Source organism: Typopeltis vanoorti, chromosome 1 (assembly GCF_054136105.1).
Source record: "Typopeltis vanoorti isolate ZY-2024b chromosome 1, IOZ_Tvanoo_1.0, whole genome shotgun sequence".
Taxonomy (NCBI): Eukaryota; Metazoa; Arthropoda; class Arachnida; order Uropygi; family Thelyphonidae; genus Typopeltis; species Typopeltis vanoorti.
In genome coordinates this window covers 84,107,407-84,127,651 of record NC_143549.1, presented here as the reverse complement: position 1 = coordinate 84,127,651, position 20,245 = coordinate 84,107,407, and the positions used below count along the sequence as shown (strand labels likewise).

Genomic DNA, 20,245 nt, shown 5'->3' with positions numbered 1-20,245 from the left:
AAAGATTGAAAAGATGTAATTTGCAGAGTCTAGTGGAGAGAAGGAAGAGGGGAGATATGATAGAGACCTACAAGTTGGTAAGGGGTTGTTATAGGATCAATGGTGGAGAAGTTCTACAGAGAATAGTGGGAGATCAGGGGAGAACCAGAGGTCATACCTGGAAACTGTATAAAGAGGGTGTGTGAGTAGGGGAGTGAGAGGCAGGTTTTTTTCGTGCAGAGTTGTGAATGATTGGAATGCCTTGCCTGAGAGTGTGGTGTCTGCAGGGAGTTTGAATGTGTTTAAGACCTGGTATGATGAGATGTGTGTGAGATAAAAGGACCTCCTAGATGAGTCTTTGACTCCATGAGGTCTTGTTTAATAATAATAATAATAATAATAATAAACACCTTTTATGTAATTTCTTTCTGCCTTTACTGTTGTATCTTTACTTATTTCTTATAACCACTCTTCCTTTTTTCTTATCTCTCTTTCTATCCTCCTACTGAAGTCTTTATACTGATTTTTTTTTCTCCTCTGCTTTACTGTTAACTAACTTTCTTCTTTGTGATATTTTCTTCAAAATATGGTCTGTCATCCATGGCTTCTTTCTTTTCTCTCTTTCCTCTTCTGTTTTGGCTAAATGTAATTCTGTAGCAGTAATTATGCTTTCCTTCAGAATCTTCCATTTTTCACTTACATCATCACTTTCTTGTATGTTTCTCTCATTCATTTCTTCCTCTACTTTCTTTGCAAATTTATTTGGTGTACTTGGTATCTTCAGCTGCTCTATGTTTCATGATTTATTCCGTTTCCCTGCAGTTACCTTTTTTTAGGTCAATCCTCATCTTAATTGACAAATGATCTGTATCACAGTCTGCTCCTAGATATGTTGTCACATCTTTTATAATATTTCTATATCTTTTGTTTATCAAAACATAATCTATCTAATTTATTCTACTATTTATATCCTCCCCTGCGGCTTCCCATGTATACAATCTTCTTGGATGTTTCTTAAACCAAGTATTCATAATTGCTAAATCATGTTTTCTACAAAAATCCAACAGCATATCTCCTCTTTCATTTCTCACTCCCAATCCATATAGCCCAACAATATCTTCCTCCCTTCCTCTTCTGATTTGTGCATTCATATCGCCCTGTATTATACCTTTTTGTTTCTTTACATTTCAAACCCTATTCTATATCGCCATAAACTCTCTCTACCATCCCAGTGTATATTGCCATAATTAAAATCACCCACAATGATCACCTTTTTCTTATTTGCTTGACTAATTTGATTATGCATTTCATAGTCACTACTATCTACATTACCGGTCTATAACAACATCCAACCAAGTATTTCATTCTGCTCACCTCTCTCACACACCATACTGCCTCAAAGCCACTGGCACTAATTTCCTCTTGAATATGCAGTGATATATAGTCACATAGTCACTACTATCTACATTACCGGTCTATAACAACATCCAACCAAGTATTTCATTCTGCTCACCTCTCTCACACACCATACTGCCTCAAAGCCACTGGCACTAATTTCCTCTTGAATATGCAGTGATATATATGCAGTGATAAAGACAAGCGTTAAAGACAAAAAGAGGTAGAAGCGCCTCAAGGTGACACACATGTAGAGGGCAGTTCATTCGAGGCTGTTTGGTGTGAGATAGAGATCAACAGGGCGAAATATGTAATCGGTTGTTGTTATAATCCAAGGGTATAAGGGAGAATGTAGATAGTATGTATTGGCAAATTAGCACGATGAGTGAAGGGCGAGTAATTATTATGGGGATTGATTGAGAGAAGGAAGGTCACAAGGAACAAAGGAAATGGAGTTTATACAGTTGTTAAGAGATAGCTAGCTGAGACAGCATGTAATGGAAGGGACAAGAGATTCGAGAGCGTTAGATCTGGTCATAACATCGGAGAACATAAGTAATTTAGTTACACTGTCTCCACTTGGGGAAGCGATCATGTGATCTTGACCTGGGAGATTGTAAGATGTGCTGAATGTTCTGTTAAGAAGGAGTATATGTGGAATTACAAGGCTCTGGTGAGTATGACCAGCTGAGAAGTCAGCTTTCAGCAATGCTATGCCATGAGAATTTGAAAGAGAGAGATGTTGATGATGCGTGGGAGATTGTCAAGGAGTATTTAAAGAAAGCTGTATCAGAGTGTATTCCCAGAGTCAGAAGGAGAAATCAAGTAGGAGTAAGATGGATGAATAATATTATTAAGCAGGAGTTGCAGATAAAGAAAAGGTTGTGGAGGAAGTATAAAGAAAAAGGTGATGAGCATTCCCATGAGCAGTACCATTCCCATGGTAAGGAAAGCCAAAGCTAATTATGAGAGGAAGCTAACTGATGAATCCAAAAGAAACCCTAAGGAGTTCTTTCGCAGTGTGGCAAGTAAAAGGAAGAATAACCATGGAAAGATTACTTTAAAAAGTGCTTATGGTAGGGAAATTACAGAAGCAAATGAAATAGTTGAGTTGCTTAGTGATCCGCTTGCAAAAGTGGTTGTGATATTACAGTGTCGAATGTGTCATTGACTGATGAAAGTCTAGAGATAGACGAAATAGAGGTGCATAAAATATTACAGTATCTTAATGCTAACACTGCCATTGGGTTAGATGGCATATCAGCCCATGTGTTGCGAGAATGTGCAAGAGAATTAGCACCTCCTCTAACTTGGCTGTTTAATTTAAGCCTCAGTTCTCGTAAAGTACCAACAGAGTGGAAAGAGGGGGAAAATAATTCCACTGCATAAGGGAGGCTCCAAGACCGAGGTTGCCAATTATAGACCAATCACTATATCTGGAGTGGTGGTTAAGTTTTTGGAGAAACTGGTAAAAATTAGAATTGAGGACTGGGAGGACAGCAATATGATACTTTATAAGGGGCAACATGTTTTGTGAAGGGTAGGTGTCTTGCCTCAGTATCTTACTTTCTATGATAAAGTAACAATAGAGTTGGATAAAAGAAATCCTTACTCGGTGATACTGCTGGACTTTGCAAGGCATTTGACAGGATTCCACACGGAACTCTCTTGCATAAATTAGAGCAAATGGGTATGGATCCGAATATAGTAGGGCATGTGATCTCATCCTCCCGAGGTGACCTAGCCTAGCCTGGCTTGGTCTTGCATTTGGTCGCGTTGGACTGACAGACATTTGCCTTGGTCCATGCTGTCGGCCTGTTTGGGTCATCCTGCAAGATGTCTAGTGTCAAGCTGGTAATTTGGATTAGAGGCTGGCTAATGGATAAATATCAAAGAGTGGTTTATGGAGGAGCTGAGTTCAGGAGAAGACAGGTGACTAGTGCTGTACCTCGGGGCTCAGTGCTTGCTTGGTCCTCTATTGTTTAATTTGTACATCAATGATATTGGAAATACCTTGAATGGAAATATCCACTTTTGCTGATGACGTAAAATTGGGAAGAGCGATAGTCAATTCAGATGATGTGGACATCTTGCGGGATGACTTGAATGGGCTGACAGTGTGCACTGGGGTGGATGGCTGTCAGTTTGGCGTGACTGGGTGTGAGATTGAGTTGGGTTACGTTGGGTCACTTCGGGAGGATGGGATCACATGCTTTACTATATTAACGGAACCGAACTGCAAGAAGTTGACGAGGCAAGGGACTTGGGAGTTATTGTGGACAGAGAACTTAAGTTTAAAGGGCATATTGAAAAGATTGCCAAAACATCACATCAAATTACATGATTGTTGAGGAACACACTAACAAGCAGGGATAGGGAAGTTATTGTTCCACTCTATAAGGCATTAATAAGGCCGCATTTGGACTATTGTGCACAGATCTGATCCCCAGGATTTCTTGGTGATGCGGAAGTGGTAGAGAGGATTCAGAGGCGGGTTACAAAGATTGTTGCAGGTCTGTGGGATGTTCCCTATGAGGATAGATTGATGATCTGTGGGCTCCAAAAACTAGCTGATAGACGTAGGAGAGGAGATATGATAGAGGTATTTAAATTGTTAGAGGGATTTTACAGGATTGATACTGATGACTTTTTTAAGACCAGTGCAGGAAATGGAGAGAATGAGGAGCCATCCCTGGAGATTATTTAAGAGGGTGGTTAACAACAGTGTTAGCACTAGATTTTTTACTCGGAGGGTTGTGAATGCTTCGTCTGTGAATGAGTTTAAGTATGATAGGTATTGTGTAAACAATGGTTAGTGTGTCAATGTAGGGTCTCCCGCGATGAGTCTTTTGCTCCATGGAGACACTGTTATAATAATAATAATAATAAATAATAATAATAATAATATAATTCATTCTGACATCCTTATTAGCATCCAGCCCACTCTTCACCACTATACCTCTGGTTTCTTCATTTTTAGTTCATGATGTATATCTTTCATTTCTAGGTGTTGTATAGTATTATTTATACAAATATGAAATGCACTGATAATGTGCTTATTAAACAGTTCTGCTAACATTCCGTAGAGCAGTCATTTTGTCACTGGTGTCACCTTCCCATAATTATTCTTTCTCCGACAAGTGGAAGAACTCCTTTTGAATTACCATGTAAACATAGTCTTTTGAATAGCATTTTCTCTTATCACATGGCTTTTCAGATTTATAAAACTTGAATTTATTCTTGTTTTATTCGCATGATTTTTCAACTATTTGTGTTGAAGTGATAATGATCTAGAACCCTGATTTTCTTCCCTAATGACACATGATAATGATTATTAGAAACACATAGTGACAAGAATTTTAACTACAGATTGGTATTAATTCTTGTATCTATATGTTTCTAATTGTTCTTCCCAAAAAGTTTATGTTCTCAACTACTTTTGCTTAGAACATTCAATAAAGAAATTCTGCAATTCTCACATTGTTTTATATCCCTTTTTATAGAAGGGTGCTATAAGATCTTTACTTCAAACATCTGGAAATCAACATTCTGACCATGTTTTCTGAATTATGAAGTGTCATGACTGTAAAACCTTTGGACTAAGCTACCTAATATAAATATCTTTTTCCCTTTTCTAATTAAACAGGTTTTATCCCAATGCTTATATATTAGGTGCATCATTATACTTGAAAACTAAGTTTTTAGACATTTAGCTATTAAATAAAGTATTTGTGTGTTTACACACTAAAAGTAAATGATATTAAAACTATATTATTATTATTATTATTCAGGCCGCCATGGAGTCAAAAGACTCATCGTGGGAAGTCCTTTCTAAGAAACACAAAGTCTATCATACCACTCCTTAAATGCATTGACCATTCTCACTCTTCTCACTATCAGGCAATGCATTCCATGGTTCAACCACCCTCCATGCAAAGAAATCACTCCTCACCCTCTTGCTCACAGTTTCCTTTCATAACTTCCAGGGATGGCTCATTGTCTCCCAAGAACTCCCAAGTGTCAACCCCGTAACCACCTCTCAACAGTTTAAAAGTCTCAATCATATCACCTCTCCTCCTTCTATCCACCAAACTTTGCAGTCCACACTCCCTCAGCCGATCCTCTTGACTAACATTGTACAGTCCTGAAACCATCTTTGTTATCTGCCTTTGTACTCTTTCCACAGTTAATTTATACCCTTCAAATCCCGGGGACCAGATCTGAGAACAATAGTCTAAGCAGTGGCGCACCCAGAGGGGTGGGGGGGGGCAAGGGGTCCGGGCACCCCCCAAAGAAAAGGAAAAAACACTAGAAAAATTTCCAAAAATCTTTTCCTAATTAAAATTTATTTTTTTATTTATGTTGTGTGCTACTTATGAATTAGCGATCACTGCAGATGCTCAGTTATAGATTCTTTTATCATTCTGTTTTTAGCAGGTCAGTGTCCTTCTCATTATTGCAGCAATCCTCTGTGTTACCTTCACCACCTTTGCAATATGACCCCTTAATTTCAGGTTTCTATCAATTATCAACCCCAGATCTCTCTCTTCTCTCCTACTTCCTCCAGTTTAACTCCTCCCACAGAGTATGCAGCATCCCATCGATGTGTTCCAAACCTCAAGGCCTTACATTTTGCTGCATTAAAATGACACCCCCATTCATTTGCCCATCTATCTAGCTTATTCAAATCCTCTTGCAGGACTACCACATCTGCACTATTATTAATAATCCTTCCCAGCTGCACATCATCCGCAAACAACTGAATATCCCCTTGCAATCCACGGACAATGTCATTGATATAAAGGTTAAACAATATAGGTCCCATTACTGTGCCCTGTGGAACCCCACTTGTAACCTTCTGCCTCTTTGATATTGCTCCACCATACACAACTCTCTGATACCTATCATACAGCCAATCCTGAATCTAGTTGATCAATCTGACATCCAGACCCATCTGCTGCAACTTGAATATCAGCTTATTATGTGGCACCCTGTCAAATGCTTTTGCTTAGTCTAGGAAAATGGCAGTATATGCCTTTCCCTCATCTTATGCTCTTGTAACTTTATTATAAAAGGCTAGCATATTGCTAAAACAAGAGTGCCCCCCCCCTTCACAAATCCATGTTGACTCTCACAGATAACAGTACCCTCATCTGCCCAATGCTGTATACAGTCCCTCACTACTTTCTCCAAGATCTTCCTGACTACTGGTGACACACAAACTGGCCTATAATTAGACACTTCCAGTCTGCTACCGCCCTTATGCAATGGCACTATCTTACCTTCCCTCCATTCCATGGGCACCTTTCCTGCAGCCAGATTTTCATTGAAAAGCCAGGTCAAAGGCACTGTCAGTTCCCTAGTACAGTCTCTCAAAACTCGTGAAATACCATCCGTCCCACAGCTTTACTGACATCCAGATAGCTAAAATGGCCACATAGCTAAAAAATTCCCTAGGATTTTCCTTGGATCTAAGGACCAATCTTTTCTCATATTCCAGTTTTGCCTTCCTTACCATACTAGTCACTCTCCTGTCCTGTGTCTTATATTCTTCATGCATCTTCTCTTCACCTGTCTCCTTATATCTCTTCCATAGCCTCTTTTTTGCATGCAGTTCCTGTTTAATATTGTTTGTTATCCACTTTACTCCAAATAGTGTCCTCTTCTTCACTCATGGAATACAGCTTTCCATTGCTGCTAACAAACATTCCTTCACAATTTCCCAAGCACTAACGATATCCTGGCCTTCCAATTCCTCCCTCCATGAAACTTCTCCAAGTTGAAGTCTAAGACTATTATAATCACCTGCTTTATAATTCCACATACGTTCTTGTCTCTTTGATACTCCTGCATGTCTATTCATTTTCCGATGGAATAATGATCATTTACTTACTCACACATGAATCCAAAATCTGAAAACATTTCATCAGTTCTTTCTAATACTGATTTGTAAAGTGTCTTCAGAGACAAAAGATTTTGATATTCTGCAGATGAATTCATCATGTACAAAATTGTCAACACATTGATTACTTTGGCCCTTAAATTTCAAAATACATAGTTCTCATTTCACTTCAACAGTAATCTGAAATTGTGGACGTGTTCCAAGAGAAAAAGAAAACAGCAGCAGTGCAAATGTTCTTGCACACACACACACACAAGCAACATGACAAGTCATACCTTCATATCACTTCATTTGCATTTTGGAATAAACAGATTACAAGCTGTGTATCGCATTGATGGCACTGTACTCCAAGAAGTAGATGAAGCTAGAGATTTAGGAGCAGTGGTAGATAGAGAGTTAAAGTTTAGAGAACATATTGCTGAGGTAGCACGTAAGATTTCCTGGCTATTGAAGAACACATTAACAAGGAGAGATAACGAAGTTGTTATTCCCCTTTGTAAGGTGTTTATATGTCCATATCTGGATTACTGTGCTCAATCTGATCTCCTGGGTTTCTTGGGAATGAGGAAGTGGTGGAGGGATGAGGGATGAGTGACCAAGATGGTGAGCTTCAGGGATGAGTGACCAAGATGGTGAGTGATCTGTAGAATGTTCCTTATGAAGATAGATTGAGGAGTGTGGATTATAGAAGTTGGTTGATAGGAGAAAAAGAAGGTATATGATAGAAACATTTAAGTTACTTAAAGGGTTTTATAGGATAGATGCTGGGTAAATGTTTCAGCACTTGGCTAGAGGGACCAGAACAAGGGGTCAGCTCCCTGGAAGTTGAAAAAAGTGTGGTTAGTAGGAATGTGAGGACTAGAATTTTTGCTTGGAGAATTGTGAATGAGTGGAATGGGTTGCCAGAGTCAGTTTTGAGTGATTTGTTTGTTAATGGGGTCAAGGAGAGAGAGGTATGAGAGATTGTGTGGATAGTTGGGTCTCCATTGATAAGTCTTCGGACTCCATGGAGGCGCCTCTACAATAATAATAATAGTTAACTGTATATTCAGTTCTGTTTAAAGGAGTCAAATCATTATAACTTATTTTTATAGGCTTCAACTATTCAACAGTGAAACAGAATAAAATGATTTTGTGATGTTACTATGCTTTTACTTGACAGCTTTGAATTCCATAAACACAGTGTATGATTTATTTCCAGTCATCAATCTGAAAAAAAAAATCACGACATTGAAGATTCACTAACTTCTCATTAGAAACTTGAACTATAAGGAATCGACAGCAGATCATCATTCATTACTTGTTATTTTCTATACTATTTATAGTGTTAAGGATTTTAAGATTCTGTATGATAAATATGTTGTCAGTTGAATGAACCTTGCACAGTGAGGGCGGTTCCACTGGAACAAAGATTGTGGGCTCTCTTGGTAAGACAGCATTATTAAAACTCTTACCAAGAGAGCCCACAATCTTTGTTCCAGTGGAACCGCCCTCACTACTGAGCTTAACCACATACACAGCACTTTCCTCTCCAATGGCTACAGTGATCACAGTATCAAAAAAATAATCAACTCCTCCCCCATTCCCCATCCTTCTCGTCAACAAGATTTTAAAAATGCCATCACCATACCCTACATCTGTGGCACATCCAAAAAAATAGCCAAGATACTAAAACAGTGCAACCTACACATAGCATATAAGCCCCACCGCAAACTTGCTACCCTCCGTTCTATGAAAGATCAGCTCCCTCCTCTCTCTCTGCCTAGAGTTTACAAAGTACCCTGTTCCTGTAAGCTGGCGTACTTTGGACAGACAGGCAGATCAGCATCCATCTGTCTAGAGGAACACAAGTCTTACATCTTCAAACACAACTATGGCCATTCAGGCTTGGCTGACCATGTTTTGGACACCACCCACAGGGTATCATGGAAGAAAACCACCATGCTCCACTACAGCAAATTCAAGAAAGAGACTTTTCTTAGAAGCAGCAGCAGCAGCTCTCAAAAACCAACCAAATCTCAATAAATACAGTTGCATTAAGCTTCCGAAGATTTGGGAAACACTCATCACCAGAGTTCCCACTTTACATTCCAGGCCACCTACTACTGTCCTTAGAGGGCGCTCTACCTAGATAGGACTTTAGTGTCACCCAAGTGGTTGGGCTTAGTATTGTTTGTTATTTGTGTATATGTTACATTAATTGTTTTTGTAATCCCCGTAGATGTCCTAGTGACTAGGATGAAATATAGGAAGTATTAAATTCTATTTTAATTCTTTTTGAGTGTTGTAAAAAAATCCATTAAGCCTCCAACATGATGTCCTCACAGCACTTAGGCCTCTACACACATATTCTTTTTGTGTATACTGTATTTGTGATTCATGCTGACAATACACTCTGTGCTGTACAGTATAAAAAAGCAAACGTGAACACAGAATAAATCAAAATAGGTCTCCATTATAACGGTACAATCAAGAGTATGAAAAAAAAAGTACTGTACTGTAATAATAATAAAATAAATAATAATAGTTAAAATATTATTTATTAAATAAAAATAATAGTACACAAAATAATAATACGCAATAAATAAAACTTTTTTTCAAACCGCAGTTCGGATTACTGGAGGGTTCGGACTAAAGAGGTTCAAATTAGTGAGATACCACTGTATTTCTTTTGTATTAGTATATTTCGTCTGTTTTCTTTGTATGTTTTTGAAGAGATAATTTTATGCCATTTGTTTTTCTTTTATTGCATTGCCTATACCTGTGTTCCAGATTCTTAACATTTGTTATTATTATTATCCCACGACCCCATTGAGTCACACTCATATAGGAGGTTCCTTTTGTCGTATACACAGCTCACTCGTAATACTGCACCTTAAACACATTCAAATTCTCTGCAGACACCATGCTCTCAGGTAATGCAATCCAATGCAAGAAACGATCTTCTCACTCCCCTGCTCACACTCTCCTTATATAGCTTCCAGGAATGACCTATTGTTCTTCCTAAATCTCCCACTATTTTATGAAAAACCTCTTCAGCATTAAACCTCTAACAATCCCTTACCAACTTGTATATCTCTATCATATCACCCCTCTTCCTCCTATCCATTGGACTCTGCAAATTGTATCATCTGAACTTTTCTTCATATTCAAATTCCAGAGATCATAAACTATTTTGGTCAAATCACCTTTGGATTCTCTACAACATATCTTCATCCTTTTGAAAAGGATGAAGATATGTTGTAGAGAATCCAAATCTGTATACAGTAGTCCATATGTGGCCTAATCAGAACCTTATATAATGGAATCAGAATCTCCTTACTTCTATAAGTCAGTGTTATCTGCATCATTCCAGGAATTCATCGTGTTGTCCTCACAGTTTTGGCAAATTTGTCTTCTAAATTTCAGATCCTTATCCACCTCAAGTTCACTTATTTCCCCCACCTCCAACAATATATCCCCACTAAGAGTAAATCCTACATCTAATCTTTGTTTTTCAAAATTTAAAATCTTACATTTTGCAACATCGAATTGGTATCCTCACTACTGTGCCCGTTTACTCAATCTATTCAAGTCTTCTTGTAAGGCCACAACATTTGCTCTACTCCTCATGGTTTGTCCCAACTTTGCATCATCTACAAACAACTGAATATTATTGTTATGATTACAAACAACTCCAAGGAGTCCTTAGACTCATCAAGGGACGTCCTAAACATGTCAAGAACTATTTGTGCAGTATCTCTCATACTCTGCTTTGAACTCATTCATAGTCATGGCACCCACAACAGACTCTGGCAACCTCTTCCACTCATTCACTACTCTCCAAGCAAAAAAAAAAAAAAATCTAGTTTAACATCCTTGCTAACTACACTCTTACTCATTTTCCATGAATGGTCCCTAGTTCTCCCACCAACACACCTGTTCTGAAAAAATTTCTTCTGAATTAATCTTGTAAAAATCCCTCAGTAATTTGTAGGTCTCAATCTTATCACCGCTTTTCTGCCTATCAACCAGTTTCTATAACCCACAAATCTTCAACCTGTTCTCGTAAGGCTCATTCCTTAGACCTGCTACCATTTTAGTTGCTCACCTCTGGATTCTCTCCTCATCATCACCAAGAAACCCTGGCTGCCGGATCTGCATGTAGTAGCCAATTCTTCAGTAACCAAGTGATCTGATGAGCTGCTTTAGCCACTTTTGCTATGTACCCCTACCCTAAACTTTAACTCCCTATCTACTAACACTCCCAAGTCTCTGGCTTCATCAATTTCCTGGAGTACAGTTCCACTAATGTGGTATACGAGGTGTGGCTATTAAATAATGAGTCTGGTTTCAAAAATGTGGTTTATTATTACAATTGTACAACTTAATTGTTATCCCCTTCAACATACTCTCCTCCATCTATATGCCGTTACATATGAATTTTCCATTGTTGGAAGCAGTACTGCAAATCATCAGGTGTTATCTGCTTCAGTAGCATTGCCGTTTTCTCCTTTACCTCATCCACTGACTGAAAATGGGTGCTCTTCAATGCAGATTTCAACTTTGGAAAAAGGTAAAAAAGTCACATGGAACTAAGTCTGGAACCAAGTACTTTAGACTGGAGCATTGGCCTGATGGAGAATCTAAGTGTTGTTCTTCCATAGATCAGGTCTCTTCTTCCTCACTCATTCTCTCAGCTTGGCCAGAACCTCAAGGTAATAATGTTGGTTAACTGTCTGACCCTCTGGTACTCATTCAACCATTATCATGCCATTGATATAAAAAAAAATGATCAGCATTGTCTTCAGTTTTGACTTCCTCATTTTTGGTGATGTGGGAGTTTTCCAGTGCATCGATTGTCTCTTTGTTTCTGGATCATACTGGAAAATCCACGTCTCATCACTAGTGATGATCTTCTCCTGCAATTGATTAATGAGATTAATGCACTGTTGAAAGTTTATTTTTCACTAAGTTAGACTGTGATAAATTTAGTTTAATCCTTTGTTCCAGTGAGAGCAAACAAAGTTTGCGCCTGAAAATATCTTCAGGACTGAATATAGTGTTGTACTATCTTACCTGGGTAAGTAGTACAACACCAGGCAACTCGTAGCAAAGGTGGAGCAATCTACCAACACTCCTATCCCAGTATCTCCCATAATGCAAAACACATCTCCTTGTGGATATGTATACTGTTATGCATTAAGGGATTGGCCACTACCCAGACTAGTTTCGACCTTTATTGAGGTCTCTTCAGTGGGAGCCAGGCCAAGAGTTGGAGATACCGGGCAGAAGCAGTAGCAAGGTCATCTTTACCTATAGGAGTTGCCAAAAGGTTTGCCACCTTTTTTTTTATTGAATTACTCTGGATTTAGAGAAAGATGTTGAAAGTTTATTTTTCACTAGGTTAGACTATGATAATTTTAGTTTAATCCTTTATCCCAGTGAGAGCAAACAAAGTTAGCGCCTGAAAATATCTTCAGGACTGAATATAGTGTTGTACTATCTTTTGGCAACTCCTATAGGTAAAGATGACCTTGCTACTGCTTCTGCCTAGTATCTCCAACTCTGGGCCTGGCTCCCACTGAAGAGACCTCAATAAAGGTCGAAACTAGTCTGGGTAGTGGCCAATCCCTTGATGCATAACAGTATATATATCCACAAGGAGATGTGTTTTGCATTATGGGAGATACTGGGATAGGAGTGTTGGTAGATTGCTCCACCTTTGCTACGAGTTGCCTGGTGTTGTACTACTTACCCAGGTAAGATAGTACAACACTATATTCAGTCCTGAAGATATTTTCAGGTAGCGCAAACTTTGTTTGCTCTCACTGGGATAAAGGATTAAACTAAATTTATCATCGGAGATTAATGCACTGCTCGAGTTTGACTTTAGACATTATTTCAGCAAAGCAACTTCACGCGTGTTTCTTTTATAACTGCCTACAGACTAACTACGAGTTACAGCGAACAATGCTTATCTCAACTGCTTCTAGAACCTTCAAGGTCATTCATGGTGCAAGTGCATCCCACTGCTACGAGTACACGATTCACAGCGCACCTTGTCTCGTTATTTAATAGTCACACCTCATACAATTAGGTGTGACTATTATAATACATCCTAAAATGCATAACCTTACACTTTGCTGCATTAAACTGATATCCATTCTCCTTTGCCCAGCCTTCCAATCTATCACAATCATCCTGCAAAATTTTGGCATCATCTGTATTAACTATTGCTGTGCCTAACTTGCATAATTGGCAAATAACTGAACAGTTCCTCTCAGATCCTTTCCTATATCATTAATGAACAAATTAAACAGAGCCGTCCAAGAATAGAATCTGTGGTACGCCACTAGTCACTCCTTTTGGATCTACCCCTGAATAAACTGCTCTCTGATATCTCTGTATCAACCACTCTCCTATCCATTTCACCAACCCTATATCCATCCCCATGTACTGCAGTTTATTGATTAGAATTCCATGTGGTATCCTGTCAAAGGCCTTTGCATAGTCCAGCATTATCATTGTAAACCTATTACTGTAAACCTTCATCCAGCTCAGCTGTCACTGTATTATAAAATGTGAGCAAGTTATTGTGGCATGACCTACCCTTCACAAAACCGTATTGTCCCACATACAGTATCCCATTTCCATCTATACATTCCTGTATATTGCTCTTGACCAACTTCTCCAATACTTTGACAACCACTCCTCATATCCAGATCAAAATATTCCCCAATGCTGCTGTCACCTTATTACAGTAAGTAAGAGTAAAGTAAATAAGTAATTACTCATAGATTACTAAACATGACCTCTCTTTTGACAAATCCATGCCATCCATCAAAGATAATACCATTCATGTCAAACTAATTCTGGATCCTGATTCTTATCAGTTTTTCCAACACTTTCACTACAACACTTGACACATAGATTGGCCTATAATTTGAGGCTTGATATCTGTCACCTCCTTTATGAAGCAGTACAATCTTGCCTTCCTTCCACTCTTTTGGAACTTGATCCATTGTAAGACTCATATTAAACAGATATGTCATGGCAGATGGCAACTCCCTGGCACATTCCTTCAAAATACATTGCAAGTCCCCCAGGCTTATTAATATCAAGTTTGCTTAATTCTTCTCCATATTCTTCTTCCTCCTCATCATCCATTGCAGTCAAACTTTCCATGATGTCACATTCACATGGATTAAAACATTTATGAATTGCTCCTTAAATATCTTTACTATCCTCTGCAGCAGTTGTCCTTGTACGATTTTCTTCAATCAATACCATCCTATCTTAATCATTCTTATTTTTGCTGGTGACTTATTGAAAGATCTGCCTGGAATTTTTGTTGCTTCATTAGCTTCAAAAAGTTCAGTATGCTGTCCATTCTGAACTTTTGCTAGCCTTTCCATTCGAGCCACTCTCCTTACCTGTTCTTTGTATTTCTCATGGAATTGATTACCACTCCTCTTATGTTGCCTCTATAATGCCTTTTTTCTCCATGACCCCCCCCCCCCCTTAGAAAATGAAGAGATTAAGATGTGAAGAAATTAAGCATTGCATGCTTAATCTCTTCATTCATTCATTTTATACCTACCTTATTTAATCTTCTGACCTTAGGAATACATTTAGACATTGCTCCTAGTAGATAGTTCTTGAGTATAACCAAAGCAGCATTGATCTCCTTTCCACCCAACTCCTCATTCCATGCTACAACTCTAAGCTATCTTCTAAACTTCTCATAATCACCAGGCTTGTAGATCCACATATACTCTTTCCTCACATGGCTGGCAACCACTCAGTAATCACTTCATGGTCACTCTCACCAAATGGAGGGAGATTTGACACCTCATTTATAATAACATCCTCTGATGAGAAGATCAAATCCAAGACCCTCAATCCTTGTGTGCCCTCTGTTACATACTGCCTGAGATAGTTATTCCTCCAAAACTCAAATTCATTTCTTTTTTTTTTCTTTTGTCATACCAATTTACAGTAGCAAACAAATTAATCCAAATAAGCTGAATTTTCATCAAGTTTCAGTTCACAATAATTTTGGTTTTAGTTCACTATTTTGGGTGAGTGCTGCATTTTTTAACTGTCTGTACTATATTTATTAATAGTGTCATGCATTTTTAATAATGTGAACAAGTTGAATTCATAGTGTTTTATTCATTTTGTTTAGCTTGGATACATTTCCGAGAAAGCTTTCAGAAATATGTACTCTTTCTCAACTTATGTCTGTGACTCAAAAACAAATTGCCAATGAGTGCGGTGTTGGTTTGGGTACTGTTAATGCAATTTTAAAGAGATTTAGGGAATTGGGTTTGAGTACTGTTAATGCAATTTTAAAGAGATTTAGGGAGTCGAGTACCTTTTTCTCCTGACAGAAAAGGAAATGTGGGTGAAAAAGGAAAACTACATTTACTCAAGATCATTTGCTAGTTAGGAAAAGCAAAATGAATTCAAGATTGTCTGCTGTAGACTTAGAGACTTGGCAGCTCTTGGGATTAATGTTTCTGACATGACAGTTCATTGAAGATTGTTGGAAGCAGGGAGGACTGCCCACAGACCAAAAAAGGAACAACTGTTGATGAAAGATATTAGAAAAAGAGGCTCCAGTGGGCAAAAGTGCAAAGATTGGACTGTTGAGAAGTAGAAGGCCATATTCTCAGATGAGAACCATTTCTTTTTCCAAGGAGAGTGAGTACCCTATGTTCGCAAATCAGCAGCTGAGAAGACCTGTAGCCCACCTTCAACAAGCTCCTAAACACTCAGTTTAGGGGATTGTTTTACACATGATGTAAAACAATTTACACATGTTCTGGGATTGTTTTACACATGATGCTCCAGGATCACTTGTGCCTGTTGATGGTATGATGAAAAGTGAACCAATACATGAAAATATTGAAGAAAAGAGTTGATCCCACAGATCTAAAAAGACAAAGAAACTTACCTTCCTACAGGATCTCACTTCATGCCACACTTCAGAAAAAATAGAGAGAGTTCCTCAAAAATTATAGCATCCAATTGCTTCAGTGGCCAGGTAACTCTCCTGACAATAACCCAATAAAAAATTTGTGGGCCATAGTGAAGAGACTTGGAAAATTAAATTGTGATATAAATGATAACTTAATATAATCCATTGCAAAAGTATGGTTTTGAGATTCAGAAATAAGGAAATTGTGTTCTACTTTGGTAGAGGCCATGCCTGAGCAAATTAATGAACTTATTATGAACAGAGGGACACACACACAGTAAATTTGGAATTTAATTTTTGTACTTATTTTCTTGCAAAATTAAAATTTTTCTTTAAAATGTGAGTGTTTAGATTAATTTGTTCGCTATTGTATATTGCAGTTATTAAAATCGCCCATAATGGTCATCCTTTTCCTATTTGCTTGGCTAACTGGCTTATACATTTCCTGGTTACTAACCTCCACATTACCAGGTCTATAGCAATATTCAACAAAGTATTTCATTCTATTCACCTCTATCTTGCACCATACTGCCTCATTTTGTTTTTAATATTTCGTTTTTCTTTCCAAGTTATTTTATCTTCATTTAATTACCTTAGGAAAATTCCTGTTAATATAATAGTCTGCCTGCAGTGTCCATCCTAAATGTGTTATGCTTAGCACTGTTGACTGATATTTTCATTGCCCACATTGCTTATCTGTTCAAGTCAACCTGCAGGGATTGATCAGCTATCAGTCTTACATCTTAGCATCAGCAGATAGCTTGATAGTATCCTCCAGACCATCTCAAATATCATTAATGTATAAATTAAAAACAATAGTTGACCGCAGAACTTTGTATCTTAAGAGAGAATTTCTACTTTTTGCCATTTCCTACTGCTTTGTTGTCATTAATAAGAGTGTAATAACTATCGAAGTTCTGTAAAATTTTCAGGAGTGGGACAGGATGTGGAATTGGAATGTTTTTATTATTATTATTATTATTATTAACACTAGACCTTCATGGAGTCAAAAGCCTCATTGTGGGAGGCAAACATGCTTACACACAAAGCCTATCAAACTGTGCTTTAAACTCATTCAATGTATCTACATTCACCACAGTGTCAGGCAGCACATTCTATTGACCTGCCACTCTCCATGCAAAGAACCTACTCCTTATGCCCCAGCTCACATCTTCTTTATACAATTTCCAGGGATGTCCCCTTGTTCTTCCTCTTCCTCCATTCTATGAAAAATTTCTTCCACAGTAACTTGATAAATAGCCCTTTACCAACTTAAATGTTTCAATTGTATCCCCTCTTTCTCCTATCCACAAGGCTTTGCAAAACTGTATTCCTTCAGTCTGTTCTCATATCCCAAGGACCATTTACCACCTTAGGCAGGCTTCTCTGGACCCTTTCCAAGCATATCCTCATCACCATGAAAACCGAGGGATCAAATCTTTGCACAATAATCCATAAGAGGCCTGTTCAAGGTCTTATACAAGGGAACCAGAATCTCTTTATTTCTACTAGTTAAGGTCCTCTGCATTCTTTGCCATAATCTGATGTGATGTCTTCACAACTTGTGTGCTGTGACCTCTGAACTTCAGATCCTTGTCCACCATCACTCCAAGTTCTCTCTTCTCCTCAACTAGTGATAAAACATGATAAAATGAAAAACTGAATGCAAATCATCTAAGGTATCTGCAAATGTTTTCAACAAAAATCAAAATGATTCAAGTATTCTCTGATATGTGCAGATAATTTTCAAGTAATGCATAGTTTGTTTTACTCCTGTATGGGACCAAAATATTTTTGCAGGTGTTCTTTTAAAATATTTAAACATTTAAATTAAATCTAGAAATGTGTTAAAGAATTCAGCTATAAGCAAAAAATGTCTATGATTTGCCTAAACTTTATTTCAGGTTTACAAGTAGTGCTGAATTCCATTCTTAAGGTTTACAAGTAGTGCTTTATTTCAGGTTTACAAGTAGTGCTGAATTCCATTCTTAAGGCAATGATACCCTTACTTCACATCGCTTTACTAGTCATCTTCGTCATTATCATATATGCTATCATTGGGTTAGAATTATTCTCAGGAAAAATGCATAAAGCATGTTTTGATAATACAACAAGTAAGTGTTTATAAAGAAATCAAAGTTTTAATTTTATTTTAAAAGTGCATATAATCATATATAATCACGTAACATACAGTGTCACATCACCTAGGGTCAGGTCCACCAAATAACGGATAAACAGAATATTCTGAATCTCCAAATGCATTATTATTGTATTTGTTCATTATTTTGCAAGGAAAAAAAAAACAGTTTGCTGATTTTTATTATTTTTATTTTTTTTATTAATCCACACAGTCATAGATATATTCAAGATTCGTGACAATATTTTCACTGCAATTTTCTCCAGTTCACTATATCTGTGTAGCAAGCTAAAGCAAATGTGAAGATATCTTTTTTTTTTTTTGGTAAGCTAGTTCTTTATTTATATAAAACTAGAAAAGTAATTTCTGGTCAGAAATAGAATGAAGAAAGAAGGGATACTGCATATCGAATGTGATCACAGGTCAACATAAGTTTCAAATTTTCCTTACACATTTCTTTGTCAGCTGTGCATGACATAGTTGTTCATGATATATTGCAAAATACTGAGTGAACTGTAGAATAATGCACCACTTTCCAGAGCTTTTAGAAACAATTTTATGAATTAGTGAGAAAACATGATAAAATGAAAAAATTGAATGCAAATCTAAGATATATTTGCAAATGTTTGCAACACAAATCAAAATGATTGAAGTATTCCCTGAGATCCTTCATGATCATCATTGCAATACCAATGGCAATATTTGATAGGTAATTGAACCATTAGTGTTTTTAAGTGTATTTTGTAAATGTATGATCCTTACCTGTATGAGATTTTATGCTTATCCATATGCAAGTTATTCTGAAACTGTTGTTGAGGGATTATATCCAAATTTGGCAATTGGAATCCTTATGAAAATTTCTTGAACCATTGTAATTTTTGTTTGTCACTGGAGTTTGTATCCTATGGGTTAACTAGTAGCAGCGTATCTCAAAATTATATGTTGCACAAACCCTACTTAGCTGGATGAAATTGTTATAATGATAAAATATGGGATTTAGGATACATGCAAGATGTCCATATATTTAATAATTAGAATAAAAAGCCAAAAGGCTAGTTTTCTGGCAATTGAATAGATATTAAATGGATAAGAATCCTATATTTTTATATAGCCAGTAAGTGAAACTCAAGATCGATAACTACGATCTATGAGTTTCAATGCCGAAAAACTATCGGCGAAGGCAATTCGAAGCAAAGGTGGAGCAAGATCCCTCACTATTCTTGATATTCTCTCATAATGTAAGACACAGCTCCTAGGAGATGTAATACTGTCATTACATGTAATGACAGTATTACATCTGATGATGTAATGACTATGATGTATGCTCCTAGGAGATGTAATACTGTCATTACATGTAATGACAGTATTACATCTGATGATGTAATGACAGTATGTCATAATGTAATGACAGTATTACATCTCCTAGGAGCTGTGTCTTACATTATGAGAGAATATCAAGAATAGTGAGGGAGCTTGCTCCACCTTTGCTTCGAATTGCCTTCGCCGATAGTTTTTCGGCATTGAAACTCATAGATCGTAGTTATCGATCTTGAATTTCACTTACTGGCTATATAAAAATATAGGATTCTTATCCATTTAATATCTATTCAATTGCCAGAAAACTAGCCTTTTGGCTTTTTATTCTAATTACATAATACAAGCACACCTTTATGGCATTCGTATAGTGAAGGTATGTAAGTTCTTTTCACTAAGTTTTGATATTTTCTAGGTATACCTACTCACTGATGAGACCTCAAAAAGGGTTGAAACCGGTCTGGGTAGTGACCTCCCCTCATAATGTAATGACAGTATTACATCTCCTAGGAGCTGTGTCTTACATTATGAGAGAATATCAAGAATAGTGAGG

General features: G+C 37.4%; 1 protein-coding gene across 1 annotated transcript in view; it reads left to right on the top strand.

Annotated features, from left to right (window-relative positions):
- The window catches only part of LOC150110163 (muscle calcium channel subunit alpha-1-like), a 1,246,847-nt gene that overhangs the window by 87,448 nt on the left and 1,139,154 nt on the right, over window positions 1–20,245 (top strand). The window contains exon 6 of the mRNA XM_090391329.1: window positions 18,203–18,355. Within this exon, the coding sequence (XP_090247455.1) occupies window positions 18,203–18,355 (153 nt within the window). The remainder of the gene's footprint in view (window positions 1–18,202; window positions 18,356–20,245) is intronic.